Source organism: Bacillus rossius, chromosome 5 (genome assembly GCF_032445375.1).
Source record: "Bacillus rossius redtenbacheri isolate Brsri chromosome 5, Brsri_v3, whole genome shotgun sequence".
In the NCBI taxonomy this organism is placed as follows: domain Eukaryota; kingdom Metazoa; phylum Arthropoda; class Insecta; order Phasmatodea; family Bacillidae; genus Bacillus; species Bacillus rossius.
The window spans coordinates 38,219,130-38,238,740 of NC_086333.1; the positions used below are offsets into that span (position 1 = coordinate 38,219,130).

At 37.4% G+C, this 19,611-nt stretch overlaps 1 protein-coding gene across 1 annotated transcript in view; it reads left to right on the forward strand.

Annotated features, from left to right (window-relative positions):
- The window catches only part of LOC134531717 (mucin-2-like), a 70,059-nt gene that overhangs the window by 15,752 nt on the left and 34,696 nt on the right, over positions 1-19,611 (forward strand). Inside the window, exon 2 of the mRNA XM_063367550.1 lies at positions 11,680-11,889. Within this exon, the coding sequence (XP_063223620.1) occupies positions 11,680-11,889 (210 nt within the window). The remainder of the gene's footprint in view (positions 1-11,679; positions 11,890-19,611) is intronic.

Sequence of the window (19,611 nt, forward strand, 5' to 3'; positions counted from 1 at the left end):
GTGATGGACATCAAGGTCAAGGTCAAATTTCAAGATCAAGGTCAAAGTTCAAGGTCAAGGTCAAAGGCTAAGGTCAATTTTCAAGGTCAAGGTCAAAGTTTAAGGTCAAGGTCAAAGTTTAAGGTCAAGGTCAAATTTCAAGGTCAAGGTCAAATTTCAAGGTCAAGGTCAAATTTCAAGGTCAAGGTCAAAGTCCAAGGTCAAGGTCAAAGTTATGGTGAACAGAACATTATACTAACATGACTCCAGCACACTCTAGCAGACGAAAACAAGATGGTTCCCTCCAGCGGACAAAGACAAGATGGCGGACATGATGTCATACCAGCTGATGGTAAATACCTAGTTATTGGTGGTGGTAGGTCAGTCTGTAGGTGGCTTCTGTGGAGGAAGGATCTGATTTTTTTTATTTTTTGCCCTCACCGGTTTCGAACCAAGGACGAACATCGATATAATCAATCAGAATTCTATTACGTTAATTTTTTGATGAATTTTGGAATTTTTCCCGATTTTCTAACATAAAAATTACGGATTTCCAAGATGGCGTCCAAATTTCAAGATGACGGACATGACGTCATACTACCTGATGGTATATGTGCATTGACATAAGTGGTGGGGGTCATTCTGCTTGCATCCACCATGGGGGAAGGATTGGTCGTCATTTTATATTTTTTTTGCCTCTGTCGGGTTCGAACCGAGGACTCCGAGCTCCGTGTCGTTTATGTAATTTTTTTATTAATAATTTATTAAAATTTTATTAATTTAATTTTTTTATAAATTTTAAAAAAAATTCGTTAAAATCGGATAATAAATAAAAAAGTTAAAGATGGCTGCCGTAACGAAAATTGCAACGGTGACGTCATGATTCAAAATGGCGGAAAACACATCGCCGGAATTTTCGAGAACACAATGACGTCATAAAAATGTCGGATCCAAAATGGTCGCCGTGATATACTTGTCCCGTTACGTTATGTCCCGTTACGCTGTGTCCCGTTACGCCAGCTGCATGCACGAAAAAGTGTCACGTTACGCATATTGTCACGTTACGCTCGTCCAAGATGGCCGCCGTGACGTCAAAATCCAAGATGGCGGACAGACAATCCTCAATCCACAGCCTGAAGCCTGGCGCAGGATGCCCTATCCTATACTACTGTCGTGTGATGTGTGCCAAAAGACAAAGAAAATTCCTGAACATGGTGAACTTCATCTTATTCTACACAGTAAACCTCTGTAACTGATTTCTTTTTGTCTCAGTCCAAAGGAGGTGTGAAGCATTAATTCGTTATTATGGAAGTGTTTTCGAAATACACGAGACTTTATGTAATAATAAAAACAACTGCAAAAAATCTGTTGCATAAATTTAAGTCATTCGTTGAATAATGCAGTGTGCCTAAGCGTGTATTGTCAGACAGGACAACACAATTTATTAGCAACATATGGCAACAGGGCGTACGGAAAATAGGATCCATTCCTACCACCATTTCCGTACGGCACCCCCAGAGTATCCCTGTGGAAAGGCAAATGAAAAATCTCGGTAAACTACTCCGCATGTTCTGAAACCACACAAAGCAGTCGTGGCGGGACAAATTGCAATATATAGTGTGTTGTATTGAATCACGCTGTTTATTCATCTTCAGGGCAAACTCCCCTTGAAGTCCTTTGCCTGGACAGGTCAGTGTAAATCAACCCAGTTTACCTACCCAAGTACGAGACGAACACAAAACGAGAACAACCTACCTGCAAGTGAAGAAGTACGAGAGTTTGTACACCAGAAACTAGGTTCGGAAGCAGTCGCTAGAAAAAGGAAGAAGCCTGCTTTTAAAAGAAGTTTTCAGGTCGGTGACCTGAAGACATCGCCAATCAGCATGAAGTGAGAAAATGTTACCCGAAAGTTATTTTTATTATTTAAATGTCCCTATGAAATTACAGAGGTGAAAAAAAATTGTTACACGCTCGCTGAAACTATCATAAAACATGTGATTGGCAGGTATAACCTCACATAGTTGCGCGATTACAAGATTACAAGATTACAAGACACCTATAATTGTGAACGCTTAAGTGTCAGATCGCTAGATTGCGAGAGTTTATTGTAAAGCTAATGCAGAAGTACAGTACCTGTAAAGCACCGATCACAGGCTTAGGTTTAGTTCCATGTCCAGATGCCATAGCAATCGGTTGCTGCGCATCTGTTTTCTTGCTTGTAAGCTTACGAGTCTCCAAAGCGAGGAGTCGAAATTTCTGCAGGTAGTTCAGCAGTAGGCGCACGGACTTCTCCGTTACAGTTTTTCGCATGTCGACGCAAATTATCAATTCGAGTAAACCATTCATTACTCTCATCACAGCGAAACTTCATGCGAGAAGGATTCTTTGTACATTTACTCCTCTCATGTCTCCGTACATCATGAGCAAATGCAAACGTCATATCGCAGTAGCTGCAAGAATACCGCGGTGATGAAGACGAGCCTTTCAGAATCGATCCAGATACTGACGTTGCTGCAGTTGTACCATTTCCAGGCATACTCTTATGAACATCAATGCATAGTTGTTGTATAGAAATCTTTACTTTCTGCCGCGCAGAAGGACCTTTGCATGTCTTCATGTGCGTTTTCATATTATCTTTTCTGGCAAACTGCTTATGACATTTATCACAACCAAACAATTTGCGAAGAGGATTCTTAGCACATTCTCTGAACACAAAATGGCGGATCTAACCTGGTCATCAAGATCAAAGGCCAAGGTCAAAGTTAAGGTCTAAGTTCAAGGTCAATGTCAAAGTTCAAGGTCAAGGCCAAAGTTGAAGGTCAAGGCAAAGTTCAAGAAAAAGGTTCAAAATCAAGGTCAAAGTTAAATGCCGAAATCAAAGTTCAATGTCAATGTCAAAGTTCAAGTTCAAAGTTATAGGTCGTCAAAGTTCAAATTGAAGTTAAAAATTCAAGGTAACGGTAAAAGGTCAAGGTCAAAGTTCAATGCCAACAGTCGAGGTAAAAGGTTGGTGAACAAAAAATTACACTAACATGGCTTCAGCGCACTCTAGCAGACGAAAACAAGATGGTGGCCTCCAGCAGACGAAGACAAGATGGCGGACATGATGTCATACCAGCTGACGATATATACCTTGGTATTGATGGTGGTAGGTCAGTCTGTAGGTGGCTTCCGTGGAGGAAGGATCTGTCGTTTTTTCATATTTTGCTCTTACCGAGTTCGAACCAAGGACAGGAATCGATCTAATCAATCAGTATATTCATAAGTTATTTTTTGATGAATTTTGAATTTTTTTCATTAAATCGGATAATAAATAAAGATTATCAAGATGGCGTCCGTAACGATAGTTGATATAGGGTAACATGGTTTGAATCGGGTCAGGGGCCGAATCGGGTCATTCTTGTTCTCGGCGTCATTTCTCGTAAACGAAACGGAGAGAGGTCGCTGCTGCTATCTAGTGTTGAAGAGCGTAACTAAAACGCTGCTGTGAATGAGTATGCAACGTTACCGTGCGTTCGCTCTTCCATTTTCTGCAGTTTTGTAAAGGTAAGAATTCACGAGTGTCTCTTTTTAACCGTTTTCTTATTTTCGTGAGTTTTATTTCACAGAAAAGTAAAACCAATATCAGTATTTAAGCACAGCGGGTCATGCATGCAACAAATACACAAAGTAACGATTAATTGTATGTTTCCGTTTAGTTTTTAGCTTCAGTCAGTTTAGCCAACTTAACATTTAGAATTTTTCGCGTCACTAGGGTGAATCGGGTCAGAGTTCATAGGGCGAAAAGGGTCATCTGTTTAAAAGGTTTTTATTGAGCGATTTACTTACGCGGTATTTTTTTTCTTTAACAGATGGGTAAGTACAAGCGGAAAACGACGCAAACGTGGAGTGAGGAAAATATGAGAGAAGCAATGGAAGCCGTAAATAACAGGTACCTTAGTAAACGCGCAGCAGCTAAGACATTTGGCATGCCATTTTCGTGTCTTCAGCGGCGTTATACTCGTGGTGTAAAAGTGCAGTTAAGAAAAAAAGGACAAACATTTTTACACACGAACAGGAATTAGCATTAAAAGACAGAATTGTTCGACTCTCTAAATGTGGTTTCGGTGTTACAAGAAAAGATGTAAGAAAAGTCGCGTTTTCTTTTGCTCAAGCAAATAACATACCAAACAAATTTTCAAAAAAATGTGAAATGGCAGGACCAGACTTTATGACGGGATTTCTAGAAAGGCACCCTGACATTAGCCTGCGTAAACCAGAAGCTCTTTCTTTCTCTCGCTGTGAAGGCCAAAACAAAGTCGAAGTTAACGAATATTTTGAATTGTTGGAAAATGAGCTTAACAAATTACAACTAATGACAAGTCCGGCAGCAATTTATAATTGCGATGAGTCTGGTTTCCCCCTGAATAATAAACCAGCCAGCAAAATTTTGGAACAGAAGGGTTCACCAACAGTTGTCAGCCAAACATGTGTTGAAAGAGGCGAGAACGTTACTGTTGTGGCTTGTACCAATGCAATGGGGAATTATATTCCCCTATTTGTAATTTTTAAAGGAAAGCGATATCATAAGGAATATAAAGATGGTTTCCCAAATGGCACGGAAGTAATCATGCCTGAAAGTGGTTGGATTAATGGGGCTTTTGTGAAATGGTTGCATCATTTTCAGAAATTTAGGGTTGCTGGTCGATGTTTGTTAGTTCTAGATGGTCATTCTTCTCACAAATCCATCCAAGCTTTGGAGTTCTGTGAAAAAAATTTGATCAGCATCATTTGTCTGCCCAGTCACACGACTCACAGACTCCAGCCTTTGGACAGGTCTTTTTTTAAACCTTTAAAAACATTTTACAATGAAACGTGCAACAAATTCGTTCAGCAGCATGGCGGGGAAAGGAAAATAACCAAATTTAACTTTGGAGGAATCTTCAGGATTGCATGGTCACAGGCAGCCACGTCTAGAAATGCTGAGAGTGGTTTCGCGTCTACAGGGATTTATCCTTTAAATAAAGATGCAGTTAAAAACCATGAATATCTTCCATCTTCTGCCTGCGAGCAAGTTTCAATGCCTGAAGAAATAGCTTACAAAACCCAAACAGAAACTGTGCCTGCACATGTACCTAGATCTGAGGGTCTAGTTCAAGGTACTTCTGGAGCAGTCCTGGAACCCTTAAACAGTTCTGGTACTGTTTGCTTTCCTAGTCCTAGCAGACCTAAAACAAGTTTTCACGATCTCTTGCTTACTCCAGTGAAACAAGTGCAAAAAAGAAAACGAACAGCAAGAAAACCAACAGCTAAATTACTTACTTCCCCAGACTTCATTGTTGAAACAAAGTCTAGAAAGTTAGGTAAGAACAGAAATGAGACTGTGGAACACAATGAACCAGGCCAAAATAAACAACAATGGAAGAACACTTGCACTAAGAGAAAAATTGGCAGGCGTAGTGACGATGACTATCATCCCAGCAGCTGTAAATCCGCAGATGAAGAAAACGAAAACTGCATGCTGTTTCTGTAACCTAAAGTATTCATATCCGCGATCCATCGCCAAAGGAGACTGGATACAGTGTCAAAAAGGCAAAGAATGGTATCACGAACTTTGTGTCGGAGCAGAAGGGAAAAAGTCATTTGTTTGTGGCAGATGTTTTACATAAACTAACAAAGTTAAACAAGTAAGACTTTATTTACTATAACTTTTTATACACATGTTACTCTTAATATAACCAGTATTAATTTACAAGTGTACTTTTATTTGTAAATTAGGTTGTTTATCTGCAATAGGCTATTTTTCTTCATAGTAACATTGCAACAATGTAGCAATTTGAATTTTTATTACATTTTACATTTACTTGAAAAAATTTGTTCATAATGTAATTTTTATTTTCAATGCAGTTTCTTTGTGTCTTTTTTTACTGTTGTAGGTTAATAGTGTTAATACCATAGAAATTAGCTTAATTTTTAAAATGGTAACTAGAGCAGGTTTTTGGAATATGGTCATGTTGAGAATTTTATGTCAAAACTCAAGTTCAACACAAACCAAAGTAATATGTTTAAGTAAAATTAGACAAATATTATTTTATATAAATTTTTTTTCAGTTTTTGTATTTATTTTCTAGTGTTTGTTGCTGACCCGATTCGCCCTATTTAGTGACCCTATTCGCCATTAACCTTGGGCGAATAGGGTCAATTGCAGGGTTTGATATATGACCTCGTTGTTTGGAAAATATTTGAAGCAAAATTTGTTTTATTAGTGTAATCTGTATTAAATTAACCAATCTTTCTTCTGATAGCATAATTATTTAGTACTTTGTATTTTGGTGTTTTTAATTGAGTGTTTTGCATTTTTTGACCCGATTCAGACCATGTTACCCTACCTAGTGGTGATATAATTCAAATTGTCAGGTGTGGTGTATAGACATTTTTATTACTTTTTGTTGAAATGTTTTTAAATATATTCATAAATTACTGGTTGAACGGTTGACCCTCGCCGGGAATCGAACCGAGGACCGAAATCGTTTAAGTAACTAAACATTTAAAGTAGGCAATTGCTTAAATATTTTTTTGGAATTTTTTTCGGAAATATTAGCATTAAAATTGTTAATTTTCAAGATGGCGGCCGTAACTAAGCATGCAACATTTATAGAATCCAATATGGTGGACGTAAAGAAAAGTGTAACGATGACAACATACTAATCAAGAATGGCGGGCGTAATGTAACATGCAACATTTATATAATCCAAGATGGCGACCGTAAAGATATGTGGTGTTTAAGTAGTATTTTATCCCTAATTGATTTTACATTAGTATATCCAAATACGAAAATTACGTTTAAGTAGATATAGAAAATAATGACTGAATCTTAGAAAACCTAATATAAATTTATATAGGCCTATCTACACACACACGAAGGAATGAGAATGAATAACAAATCGTTAGTAAATAAAACCAGAACATATTTTATTTCAAAAATTTAAATTGGTAAAGTTTATATTAATAAATAAAAGGTTCTGATAGTTCTTAAAGTTTTTTAACTATAGGTACATAGAGAACGGAAAATCTGATAACTCATTTAGCAAAAGGCTAAAATTCAAATAGTTATTCTTAGTCCTGCCACTGAAATCATGAGAGAAACCCTCAACTAAAATTGTAACTGCTGCGTTGGGACGATTCACAAGACAGCGGGCTATAAATGGGTAACTTTTTTCCGAGTGTATGAAGTAATGTGAAGTCTTTCAGAGACCCCGCGAATTGTTTTTATTCCTTATCAAAACAACTTCTGAGAAATAAAAAATTTACATAAAGATAAATATTTTTTTTTATTTCAAAAACCAAATCAGAAAAGTTCGCATCAAAATATAACATGGTAAATATAGGATTTTTAATCCTATACATAGCCTATTTTGAAGGGAAAAAAAATGGAATTTAATGTTTAGAGAAAATGCCCAAAGTGCTTCTCTCTTTTCGAATGCAGTTTCTCAAAAAACAGAAAACATATTTTTTTGTACTTTTTCACTGAATATAGGCCCATTGATTTACCAAAATATAGAACTTAATTAATTTTTAATGTGAACATTTCCTAATTGCGTTTTTATAATAAAATACTGGTAACTGCTCCCTAATGATGGCGACTGCAATGTCGACCGAAACGTCGGTGAATTATTCGCCTAGGACACGGCTACAACACAGAAGCCAAGCTATTATTTTCTTCTTTTTTTCAACAATCCAATAAGGTTACACAATTTTTCACACTTTCAAAGTTTGAAATCTTGATGTTGGCCAAACTTTATTTTAATGAATCGGATGATTAAAATTAAATTTGTCTGACGGGAAACCTAACGCGATTTCAAATGGCGTATATAATTATTTTGAAGCCTAGGTATCCATATATATAACATAATTAGTATTTTTATACAGTAAGAGAAACACAAAATGTAAAATCAAAATGTAAAATATATCTCCCGAACGAAAGATTGTCCGAAAGATACTAAAATGCATTTTTTTGTTACTTTTGAAACAACTTATTTCCAGTGTTTGGGTATAAGAGACTGAAACAGCCTGTATATCGGATAATTGGCTAAAGGTTCAAACCAAGTATGTCGTCACATCGACGGGTTATACCCCCATCCCCTATACCCAGTCACAGCCCGGAAATTTTGTGTTGGATATCCTTTGCTAGTTAGCTGCCCACTTTGCGACACATGTTGAAAGTGTTGACCGCGACTGGGTCCTTCTTTCGTAACTGCCTTTTCATTGGCTCGATGCCCAGCGAGGCGTGTCAGACAATCTCTCGCCCAATTGCGGAGTACTTAAAAGGGGTTTTGGATTTAACCTGTAGCTGGATCAACTAGCAAAATCATTTTCCTGTTACTCTCTCTATTTATCTATCTCTCTCGTTCGCAGGTTAAAACCCAGCCGACTTTGTTCGGATTTTTAAGTGACTACACAGAAAAAAAAAATGTTGTGTACTTTTACAAAAGATTCCTTTGGGTACCAGTTTTCCAAGAAATAGTTTGTAATAATATAAGAAAGATATTGTAACTTTCTGCAACACATGGCTAAGGTTATTTTTGCATATATAAAATACATTTTGATAACTGTACAGATATGTGTAAACTTGTACATTTACATGAAAACAATTGTATCACTGCAAATTAGTGTTCGCAGTAATAATGGGTTCGCAATTTTAACCGGACATTTATGTTTTGTGTTATTCCAGGACTTTCAAGTTTTAAGTTTATCCCTGAAGAGCTTTCCAGTATGAACTGCACACATTAATAATCATAATAAGACAACATAGAGTACAAATACTGAATATTCGATTCACATTTCCGTAGTTTAATTTAAAAGAATTATTCTTTAAAAAACATCAATCTAAATACAAAATTGTGTGCCAATTATCAAAATGTATTTTATACATGCAAAAATTAACCTTAGCCATGTGTTGCAGAAAGTTACAATATCTTTCTTGCAGTATTACAAACTATTGCTTGGCAACTGGTACCCAAAGGAATCTTTTGTAAAAGTACACAACATTTTTTTTTTCTGTGTAGTCACTTAAAAATCTGAACAATGTCGGCTGGGTTTGAACCTGCGAACGAGAGAGATAGATAAATAGAGAGAGTAATGGGAAAACGATAATTCTAGTTGATCCGCTACAGGTTAAATCCAAAACCCCTTTTAAGTACTCCGTAATTGGGCGAGAGATTGTCTGACACGCCTCGCTGGGCTTCGAGCCAATGACAAGGCAGTTACGAAAGAAAGACCCAGTCGCGGTCAACACTTTCAACATGTGTCGCAAAGTTGGCAACTAACTAGCAAAGGACATCCAACACAAAGATCATTAAACTCATCAAAATTTCCGGGCTGTGACTGGGTATAGAGGATGGGGGTATAACCCGTCGATGTGACGACATACTTGGTTTGAACCTTTAGCCAATTATCCGATATACAGGCTGTTTCAGTCTCTTATACCCAAACACTGGAAATAAGTTGTTTCAAAAGTAACAAAAAAATGCATTTTAGTATCTTTCGGACAATCTTTCGTTCGGGAGATATATTTTACATTTTGATTTTACATTTTGTGTTTTCTCTTACTGTATAAAAATACTAATTATGTTATATATATGGATACCTAGGCTTCAAATAATTATTTACGTCATTTTAAATCGCGTTAGGTTTCCCGTCAGACAAATTTATCTTTAATCATCGGATTCATTAAAATAAAGTTTGGCCAACATCAAGATTTCAAACTTTGAAAGTGTGAACAATTGTGTACCCTTATTGGATTGTTAGAAAAAAAAGAAGAAAATAATAGCTTGGCTTCTGTGTTGTAGCCGTGTCCTAGGCGAATAATTCACCGACGTTTCGGTCGAGATTTCAGTCGCCATCATTATGGAGCAGTTACCAGTATTTTATTATAAAAACGCAATTAGGAAATGTTCACATTAAAAATTAATTAAGTTCTATTTTTTGGTAAATAAATATATTTTGTGAATAAGTACAAAAAAATATGTTTTCTGTTTTTTGAGAAACTGCATTCGAAAAGAGGGAAAGCGCTGTGGGCATTTCCTCTTAACATTAAATTCATTTGTGTTATAATTTTTTTTTCATAATATGTATAGGATTAAAAATCCTATATTTACCATGTTATATTTTGATGTGAACGTTTCTGATTTGGTTTTTGAAATAAAAAAATATTTATTTTTATGTTATTTTTTATTTCTCAGAAGTTGTCTTGATAAGGACTAAAAAAAAAAATCGCGTGGTCTCTGAAAGACTTCACAGTACTTCGTACACTGGGATGCTACAATATTGTCAATATAAGACCACAAGTGCGTAAGTGCATTGACACTTATACGAGAGACATGAGAGCTCATGTTAGTATAGCTCGCCAGACTGTTTGTTTACATTTTTTGCGCCTTCGGTGTTGAAAGAAGAAGCGGAAAGAAAACTAAGGGGGAAAATGAGTTGAAATTGGAAAATAAACACACAAGCTCGAAGCAGAAGCCATATGATACTTTCTTTTATGACGATGACGATATTTCCCTAAAAAAATTTATGCATCTAGTTGCCTAGTTGCTTTAGTTCAGCCGAGTAGCTAGTTCTTGCGATGTCTCGCGACGGTTCACCGCGACCACTCGCGCCGCCTCTCCTGAGGGAGTGACACAGTTCACTCCAACCCCAGACTGTGGGGTGCAAGATACAGTTTAAGAATTAGTTAAAGACTTTTCAAAATTTAATCTACAAAATTCACGCCGGTCCCTCGGAAATTGAAGAATACCAGAATCTCCTAGTTATTCTCAGCCAGTGAACAGTCCTCTTTTATATATTGTGAATATATATTCCAGCACCGATCAGAACAACTAATGTGTTTAATCAATTAAATTTATTAATGTTTAATTTATTTTTTGAAAATAAGATTGTTATAATTTGTAACGCAGTGAGTTTTAATTGATATTTACTAACGGCACCAGCTCTCCTTATAATCAATTCTGTCAAGAGTAATGTTGTAATTTGAATGAATATCCAAAGAAAATATAACAAACAGGTAGAAGATAAGCAAACCAGATTTTGTTTTTCACTTCGAATACGATCCACCTTCCTAGTTCCTATTTTGAGAACTAATTAAATTTTAAATGTTTCTCCCTTGTGTCCTCTGATTATACAGTTGTTACTGTGTAGCCTATATAAGGTAGTTTCCAGAACTTTGATAAATAAATTTATATTTTTAAATTTTTAAATTTTATTTATATTTTTCTTTAACTACTCAAGGGCAGTAACAAACTGAGCACTGGGTTTTCCTCAAATCAGCCTCCAATGTGGGTTTGTGGGGGCGTTAAAAATGAAATTTCGCATTTTTCAAGTATATCTCCTAAAGACTTGAAATTCAGCAGTGGTGTTCCTTATATTACATAGCCATCAACTGAAAACGTAGTTTTCAAACAAAACAAAAATTAGCTACCATGCTGGGTTGTGAGGGAGTTAAAAATCAAAATTTCACGTACTTCAACAATAAGTTCCACAAAATTTTACGGGGCGTCAAAGATATCAAAATTTACTGTCTTTCAAGTAAATAAAATAAGGATAATGTTGCAGGTCTTTATAAAAGTAAAACGAAATAAAACCATCAACATAATATTGTTGAGTACTTAGCAAATCACGCGGACTGTGGGAATGTTCTTTGAGAGGCGGTGCCTGTGTCCGCAGGCCCAGGCATCCAGGCGGTCAGAGCTGTGCGGATCAGAGTCCATGGCTTCCAGAGCTGCCCCCTGCCACACCTGGACAACGGCCGCGTGACTATCCGCTCCAGGAACCGCGCCGCCGTGTTCAGGTGCGGCCGCAAGTACCAGATGTACGGACAGAAGTACTCCACGTGCGTCAGAGGCCACTGGACGTCCCCTGCTCCGGTATGCGTCCGTAAGTATGCACACTCTCTCCTCTCCTGGCGGCGGAGTGCCACGAAGCTGATTCCGAACAGTCAAGGCCGATAAATAGGGACCGGAAAAATTCGCGGATTCAATGACCTCTAGCAAAGCCTCCATTATCCTCTGCATTTCTCAAGTAAACACGTGTGTTCATTGGGTACTAAATTGTGAGGCGTCTCCACTGGGTAGCTTGTGATTCGACGCTTCTTTGGTCGATAGTCTCTCATTGGCCCAGAGAGCTCCAGTTAAACTGCGAGCCAATAGCTGAACCAGCAGAATTGTACACATGTTTGAATCTCAGCCTATCACGAAATGTGCCCGCGAATTTTTCCGGTCTCTACCGATTAAAGCTACAAACATACATCTACCAACTAAAGCTACGAACAAACTTTAAACAACTAAATCTACCGACAAATAATTAGCAACCAAAGCTACGAACAAACGTTTTGTAACTAAATCTACGGATGAAAGTTTAGCAATTAAAGCTAAGGCTAAACTTCTAGCAGCTAAAGCTATGGACAAACCTTTATTAACTAAAGCTACGGGCAAATAGGAAGCAACTAAAGCTATGAACCAGGTGTTGTTAAATTGTATGAACAAACAATCACATGGAGGGACTCTATATCGCGAGTCTCTGCTATTTCACTAACAGTGTGACAAATAATAATCAGAGTTTTTATAAAATGTCACGTTTATTCCATATTATTTTGTTATGTGTTCAGGATAACAAATATAACTAAATTTGTGGTCGCGAATTAGGTTTTAAGACGATTTTTCTTTCTTCTTTTTAATATTGTTAAAGTAGTAGACCTTTTGTTAAAAGCTTGAGGCCCTGATGTTCTGTAAGGAAAAGATGATGATTGCAATAGAAGTCTAACCAGGAATATTTGTGTGTGTATAAGGCTAAGTAAAAAATCAAACTTCGTTATCATATCCCAAAAGCAGCTGAAGCTACCGACAAACCTATATCAATTATTTCTTACAGAGCAGTGTAACTAAAACAATGTCTCAGTTACATTGGACTGCATTCGGAGGACCCAGGTTCAAACCCCAGCTTGTAATCCTGATTGATGTTGTTCGTTTCTTCATGGCAATGCTGCAGATACTGGGATGGTTACTTGCTGTAAACCATGGCCGATTCCTTCCCTCGTTTTTTTCTTGTTTCCGTCTCTTGTGACCTCGCTGTCATCTAAAAATAATCTCAGTAAAAATAGTATGTATTATAAGTTGTTATAATCTTTAATAGTTTCCTACTAATGTGTTAAGCGGATTTTTTTTTAACATGGTTACGATTTAGCTAATTTGTATGCGTTTCTTACAAATGCTTAAGGTCTTAAACGCAAAATGTTTTATTGCCTTTATTGATATTAGATAACGTGATATGGAATTATGCTTTCGATACAAGGTGTCTGCTGCGTGTTGCTGGTTTTAGCACGTGCCCATTTTCAAAGATAATAACATATTATCAATTCCACTTATCTTATTATTTACATATACACAGATTACTGATATTAGGATCTGTTTCTTGATGTATTTAAGTTAGTTGGTAAAATATTTCTAAGACTAAAAACGTGATTTTCGAAAGATTTTGTCCGTGCAAAATAATCTTGAAAACATAATGCTATAATCAGAAACTTGTTTTGATGTGCTTCAATAAAACCATCTATTGTTTGTAAAACAACAATTTTTAAATGTATATGATAGCGGCAGAAACTCTGTAGTGTAAAAAGAGAATAAATCTACATTACTCTGCCCACTGCACTTAAGTATGAGACGTAATCAGCCATTCATAATTATGCACAGCAAAGTGATATTCTTCCCTCGTCAAGGCCAGAGATAAATTTTCTTCTTCTTCCATCTCACTCACTTTCTATAGCCAAGCTGATATTTCATTTACTACTGAATGTATGGAGTACAAACTACTGAGGTCCTTACTCTTATCTTTGGAGTGCAGAGAATGGTGGCCATTTCGTAGTAAATAAGTGTACGATAAAAGTATACAATTTCGATACGATTATTTTTAGCAAAACAATAATTTAACAAACTGTAGTATTATAGTTATAGGGCTTCTAGGACAAGGTTTAGAGTTTGAGCATGAATCAGCCAACTCGAAATTTAAATATAACCTTGACCAAGACCACCAAATTGAATGCCATTTTAGATCCACCATCTTGGATTTTGAAATTTCAGAGAATACCAATTTAAATTTCACCATATTTGTTAAAAATCATATCACAAAATACTACCTCCATCTTGGATGCCATCTTGGATTTAAAAAAAAACTGTTGGCTTGGCCTACAGGCAAAGGTAGAGTTCAAAGTTTATATTTATTTGGGATCATTCTGGAAACTTTTGGAATATTCTAGAAAGTTCTGGAACATTCTGAAAACTGTGTGTACCATGTATCCAATATATTTTCGAAAATTCCAAAAGGATTGATGAAACACTTTCACATTTTTCGTGCAGCTATAATTTTAATGTTTTCTAACAAATGCTTCCAGTTTGTTCATACATCTTTTATAATATCCTCGATAGTAATTTTATTGTCATAAGCCTGACATTGGCCTGGTGCAGGTATTTAGGTTCCATGCTCTTCCTCTAAAGAAAATTCCAATTATAAATCAAACATAAGTTAAGTAATTGATATTTTTTTCGCCCTTTGCGCTAAGGGTTTCAGGTATCAAAAATTGCAAACGATATTAGTAAGATTTTACATATTCACAAAAATTTTAAACAGGCTTGATTTTTTTTCTGATAAGAGAGTAATAATTTTGTTTCTTCGCTGCCTCTTTTTGGTTTTACCTTCCAGTAAGTTTTGGTCATATCAAAATTTCTTTCAGGCAAAAGTTTTAGTAAATATTTGTAAGGTTTACAAAAACATAAAACGCTTTTAATATTGTGCTTACTGAGTTACAAATATGTTTGTCGTAAAACTTCTATTTTCTTCACCCCTTGCAGTATTTATTGGTTTTACTAAAAATGGTTTAAGACAAAAATTTCAGAAAATATTTAGAATGTATGCAATAACATTTTTATGTGATGGTAGGGGTGTGGGTAATATCCCTAACAACAACGGAGAAAATATAATGCAAATCGTGTAAATGGCGAGAACAATTTTTTTAGTAAACATTTCATTTCCCAAAGTATACAATCTCATTTGAATGCCCCTTAAAAATTGAACAAGATTGTTTGTGCGTGCTAGCAGCCCTCCTCTAAGTCACACTGAAGTTGTAGGCTGTGTCTTGCAAGATTGTTACACATGGTAACTGGAATCAAAATAAAGGACTTTTAACCAAACTGGTTTTTTCCGTCAAATAACCTGCACATGAATATCCCTTAGCGCTGATGGCATAGCCTTCAAGATTTCTCGCAACCAAATCTTGAATAGGAAAATTTCTTAATTTTACACGCGGATGTCCAAAAACAAACAACAAACATTTATAAAATTCTCACTAAAATAACTTAAAGCAAATCTAAACATTATTCTGACTACAATTCCCTTTGAACATTACAAGTACAAACAAAAACAAATAAATCATTTATACATTTAATGAATACTAGAGATATTTCTTTATATAAAAATTGTGCAAAATAAAATGACAAAATATAATACTGACAATGACTTGTACGGCTCAGTGTTCAAGTATGTTTGTCAACACTCGATAGTACAATTGGAAGTTACTATTCACCAAGTACAGTCCCCTCTAGGGATAACTCCGCCGACCGTGCGGTTGTAAAAATATCGTAACTTGCATCTGGGCTTAGCTGGTGTCCTGGAAGCAACCGAATACTCGCGTTGTCTCACCTACTCTCGTTACGGCTTGCGGGACTCGTCCAGCTGGCCTGTGTCCAAGCTCCTGACTCTATGGCTGCGAGTGTCACCTGCTCAGAGACCGGCGAGCTGATTGGTGAGACTGGCGGTGCTCCACTCGCTCTCGTGCGCCCTCTCCCCTCTCCGGAGCGAGCTGATGCCTCTCGAACTGCGTCGTCGTCCCACCGACCCACTGCAACATCCTTGCGACAGCGACTGCAGAGGTCGCCTGCAACTGGTAGTTCAACTCTTCACTGCCAGTTTCACAGCTTGTCTGGCATATCGTGCTCTCGTTCTCGTATTCGGTGGCGTTCCGTCCTCAGTGGTTCACGTCCAAGTCCGGTGTAGTCTATTGTCGCCATCGTCAGTGCCAGGGCCGGCGCAAGGTAAATTGGCGCCCTAGGCGAAAAACCTTAATACCACCACCCCCCCGCCGGACACCCCCCAAAAAAATTTTCCCTGCCTCAAAATACATCACGTAAGCCTAAGATTTTGTCAACAATCAAATGTAAGCAGGCTTGTGATTTTTTTTTTTTACTTTTTTACTTATTACAAATGATAAACAGGTCACCGCGGACTTTGAATAATTACTTATATCAATATAAACATTCCAAACTGTTACAAAAATCCATTTTCATCTAGTTTCAATAATCGTTAAACATATTATATCAGCGGTTTATGTGTCGTTCTGCGCCGCCCCCAGCTACTTGGCGCCCTAGGCGGTTGCCTAGTTCGCCTGTATGGACGCGCCGGCCCTGGTCAGTGCCAGCTGTACACTCGCTCGTCGTGACTCGGGAAAATGTCTGTCGCCCTTACGTTCTCTTCCGTTACTTAACGTAAGTCGTACGTTCACACACGGTGACGTACTGCCCGGTGACTGTCTCTGATGCTACTGTGTCTGGCTCAAGCATGCCTAATGACAGTCTTCAACAGGCGTGGGCCGGTGACGTTGGGCAGCGTGACGGTGACGGAGTCTGGTCTTCTTATTCCTGGTGGTGGTGAGACGTAGTCTTCCCGGGGACGCGGCACTAGACCGAAAGGCACAAGACCGAAAAGCACAAGACCGAAAGGCACAAGACCGAAAGACACTAGACCGAAAGGCACAAGACCGAAAGACACTAGACCGAAAGGCACAAGACCGAAAGGCACAAGACCGAAAGGCACTAGACCGAAAGGCACAAGACCGAAAGACACTAGACCGAAAGGCACAAGACCGAAAGGCACAAGACCGAAAGGCACAAGACCGAAAGGCACAACACCGAAAGGCACAAGACCGAAAAATGGAATATTTCTCTCGCTAAGAATATGTCTTAAATCTGGCGTCAGGCACTAAACCGAAAGGCACTAGACCGAAAGGCACAACACCGAAAGGCACAACACCGAAAGGCATAAGACCGAAATGTCGGTCTTATGACTTTCGGTCTTGTGCCTGGTACCCGTCTTCCCTTGTGTGAACCGCATTCGTCGCTCGTGCGGTCGAAACTTGTCTTTTAAAACCCGCCTGCAGTGGCGGTTAGGGCAGTCGACAAGAACTCGATGCATCTGGAAGGGGGTAGACAAATGTTCGCTGACCGGTGGTTCCCGTCACGTGTATTTGATTTTAAACTCCCCCGCGGAGTTTTTTCTGCGCTTTTTTTTTTCCTTCCGTGGCGCGCGGGTCGCCTATGCCCCAGGGATGAGGCTCGCACCCGGCGCTTACTGTTAAATGTATTTGATACTGTGTCTACTAAGGTAGTTATGAATTATTTTAGTTATATCTCAAAGGATGACTAACTAGTAACCATTACCATGGTGCGACTACTAGAAAAATTTTACCTAATTTTATATTTTATGGTCCATATACCCCAAAACTATCATTAATTCAACACACATTATATATATATGTACACTATAACTGCCATAATGCTGCACAAATATATTTCAGACTGATGCATAAAATATAGAGATACAGTTTAATTTTTATGTATGGAACATATTCCAGGCCGTATACCAATCGTATGTTGATAGCCAAGCGTCGGTTCTTTATATGTTGCAGTGGCTGGGAATACAGCTACACATTATCCAACCGAAATGCATTTAGTTCAGCCAAAAAACATAGAAAAACACATTTTTTTGACATTTGGATGGTTCTGCAATAATGCATAGAGAATTATATGGTAATATATCACAATGTCACGATTCGTGAGCGCCGTCTTCGTTTCCCTGTACAATACACACGGCAGAAAAATGCTTTATTTGATTATCTGAATGGTACCTACTAATAAAAATTAAAAAAGTAAAGTTTTAATTTACGACTAAAAAATAAAGAAATCTATCAACGTGTTTAACTTGTAAATTCGCTGAAAAATATCCTGCCATTCAAGCTACATATTACTGGATACAAGTTGTGAATCCCAGGAACAACTAACACTCGGAGATGTAGGCCTCAACGCTCTGTACGAAGCATGCTAACAACACAGCGCCATCTAGTCCCTCAGCAACTACTTGAACGAGAGCCACTGGGCTGACGAGGTACTATCTTAGATAGCTAATACTACAAGCAGCTCCCCAGGCGCTGAACTTGGAGAAGCAATAGTTGCTTGGGGCGTATAAAATTTGATGAAGACCATGACTGAACTTTAAGCGGGAACTCACTGGAATAAATTCATCCCTTGCACGAATAAAATAATCTCGGGTAAGGTTATAAGAGGTATTCCAAAGATCAAAATAAAAGCATGGAGAATAAAAGTTAGTAGCTGATTTCTACCACTACGTTTACCTAATTTGGGACCCATCAGTGGCCTTATCAGTACGTACCAAAGCAGTAAAGTGCAAACGGTGAACGTTTTAAAGAACAGCAACATTATGCCAACATGGACTCTATTGTAATGGAGTAAATAATCGTTGCATTACACTACCTACGACCGCACAAAGTAGGTCACACATATATAAAAAACTAATGAAAATATCCTAAGTTCCCTTCCTAAACTTCTGCTTACTTACTGTAAGCTCAATGAATATATAGAGTTTTCGCGGATTTATAGTGTGAGATAACTATGTAATAAAACTAAATAATGGCGAGAGTACCACAGTAAATTTAAACACATTGGTACGTCGAGGCAGGCACTAGGTAATACATTAAGTCTTGAAACAATGCCAAATACTACGACAGTTTTGGATATTTTGATACTCCTTCATTTTTATGACAGTAACTCCAAGATTTTCATACAGCGCACAATTACGAAACAGAAAAAGAAACTAACAATTGAACTGTGGTTTTATACCTCATATTTCTCCTACGGAAAATAAATAAAATGTATGTGTACCTTTTTTAAACTGATCAGTCATGTCTATAACACTTACCTTAGCAGGTCAAAGTTCGGAGCTGTGGACACTCCATTTTCCACTTCTAGATCTAGATGGAGAATTGAGTGTTGGTAAAGTGGATTTTCAAACTTACAAAATATAATCCAATATTTATTAATTAAGATAACTGCTTCCTGAAAAGTGATATGACAACTCAGGAGATACAATGACTTGTTGACTCTTACGAAATCAATGACATCTGAATATAGATACATTAACGAAATGTAGACTTTTATCTGCGTGATAACACAAACACTCTAAAATGCATTTTATATAGACAATGAATATATGTATCCACTTTACGAAACTAGTCAATTTTGGTAGTTTACCTGTGAATGTGATTCGAATAATCTTTAATTTGGCCAGTTGATAATATCGCAATTAAAGACAAAAAACATGCTACTCGAATTTTGTCCAATGGGTCTATTAGGTATTTAAATCCCACAAATTATCATTTAGGTTCAAGGCGTCGTTAAGAGAGCCCACAGGAAGACGTCAGAATCGTTGACCAGAGAGGACGATTGGCGAACATTTTCAACGAATAAACCAAGTTACATC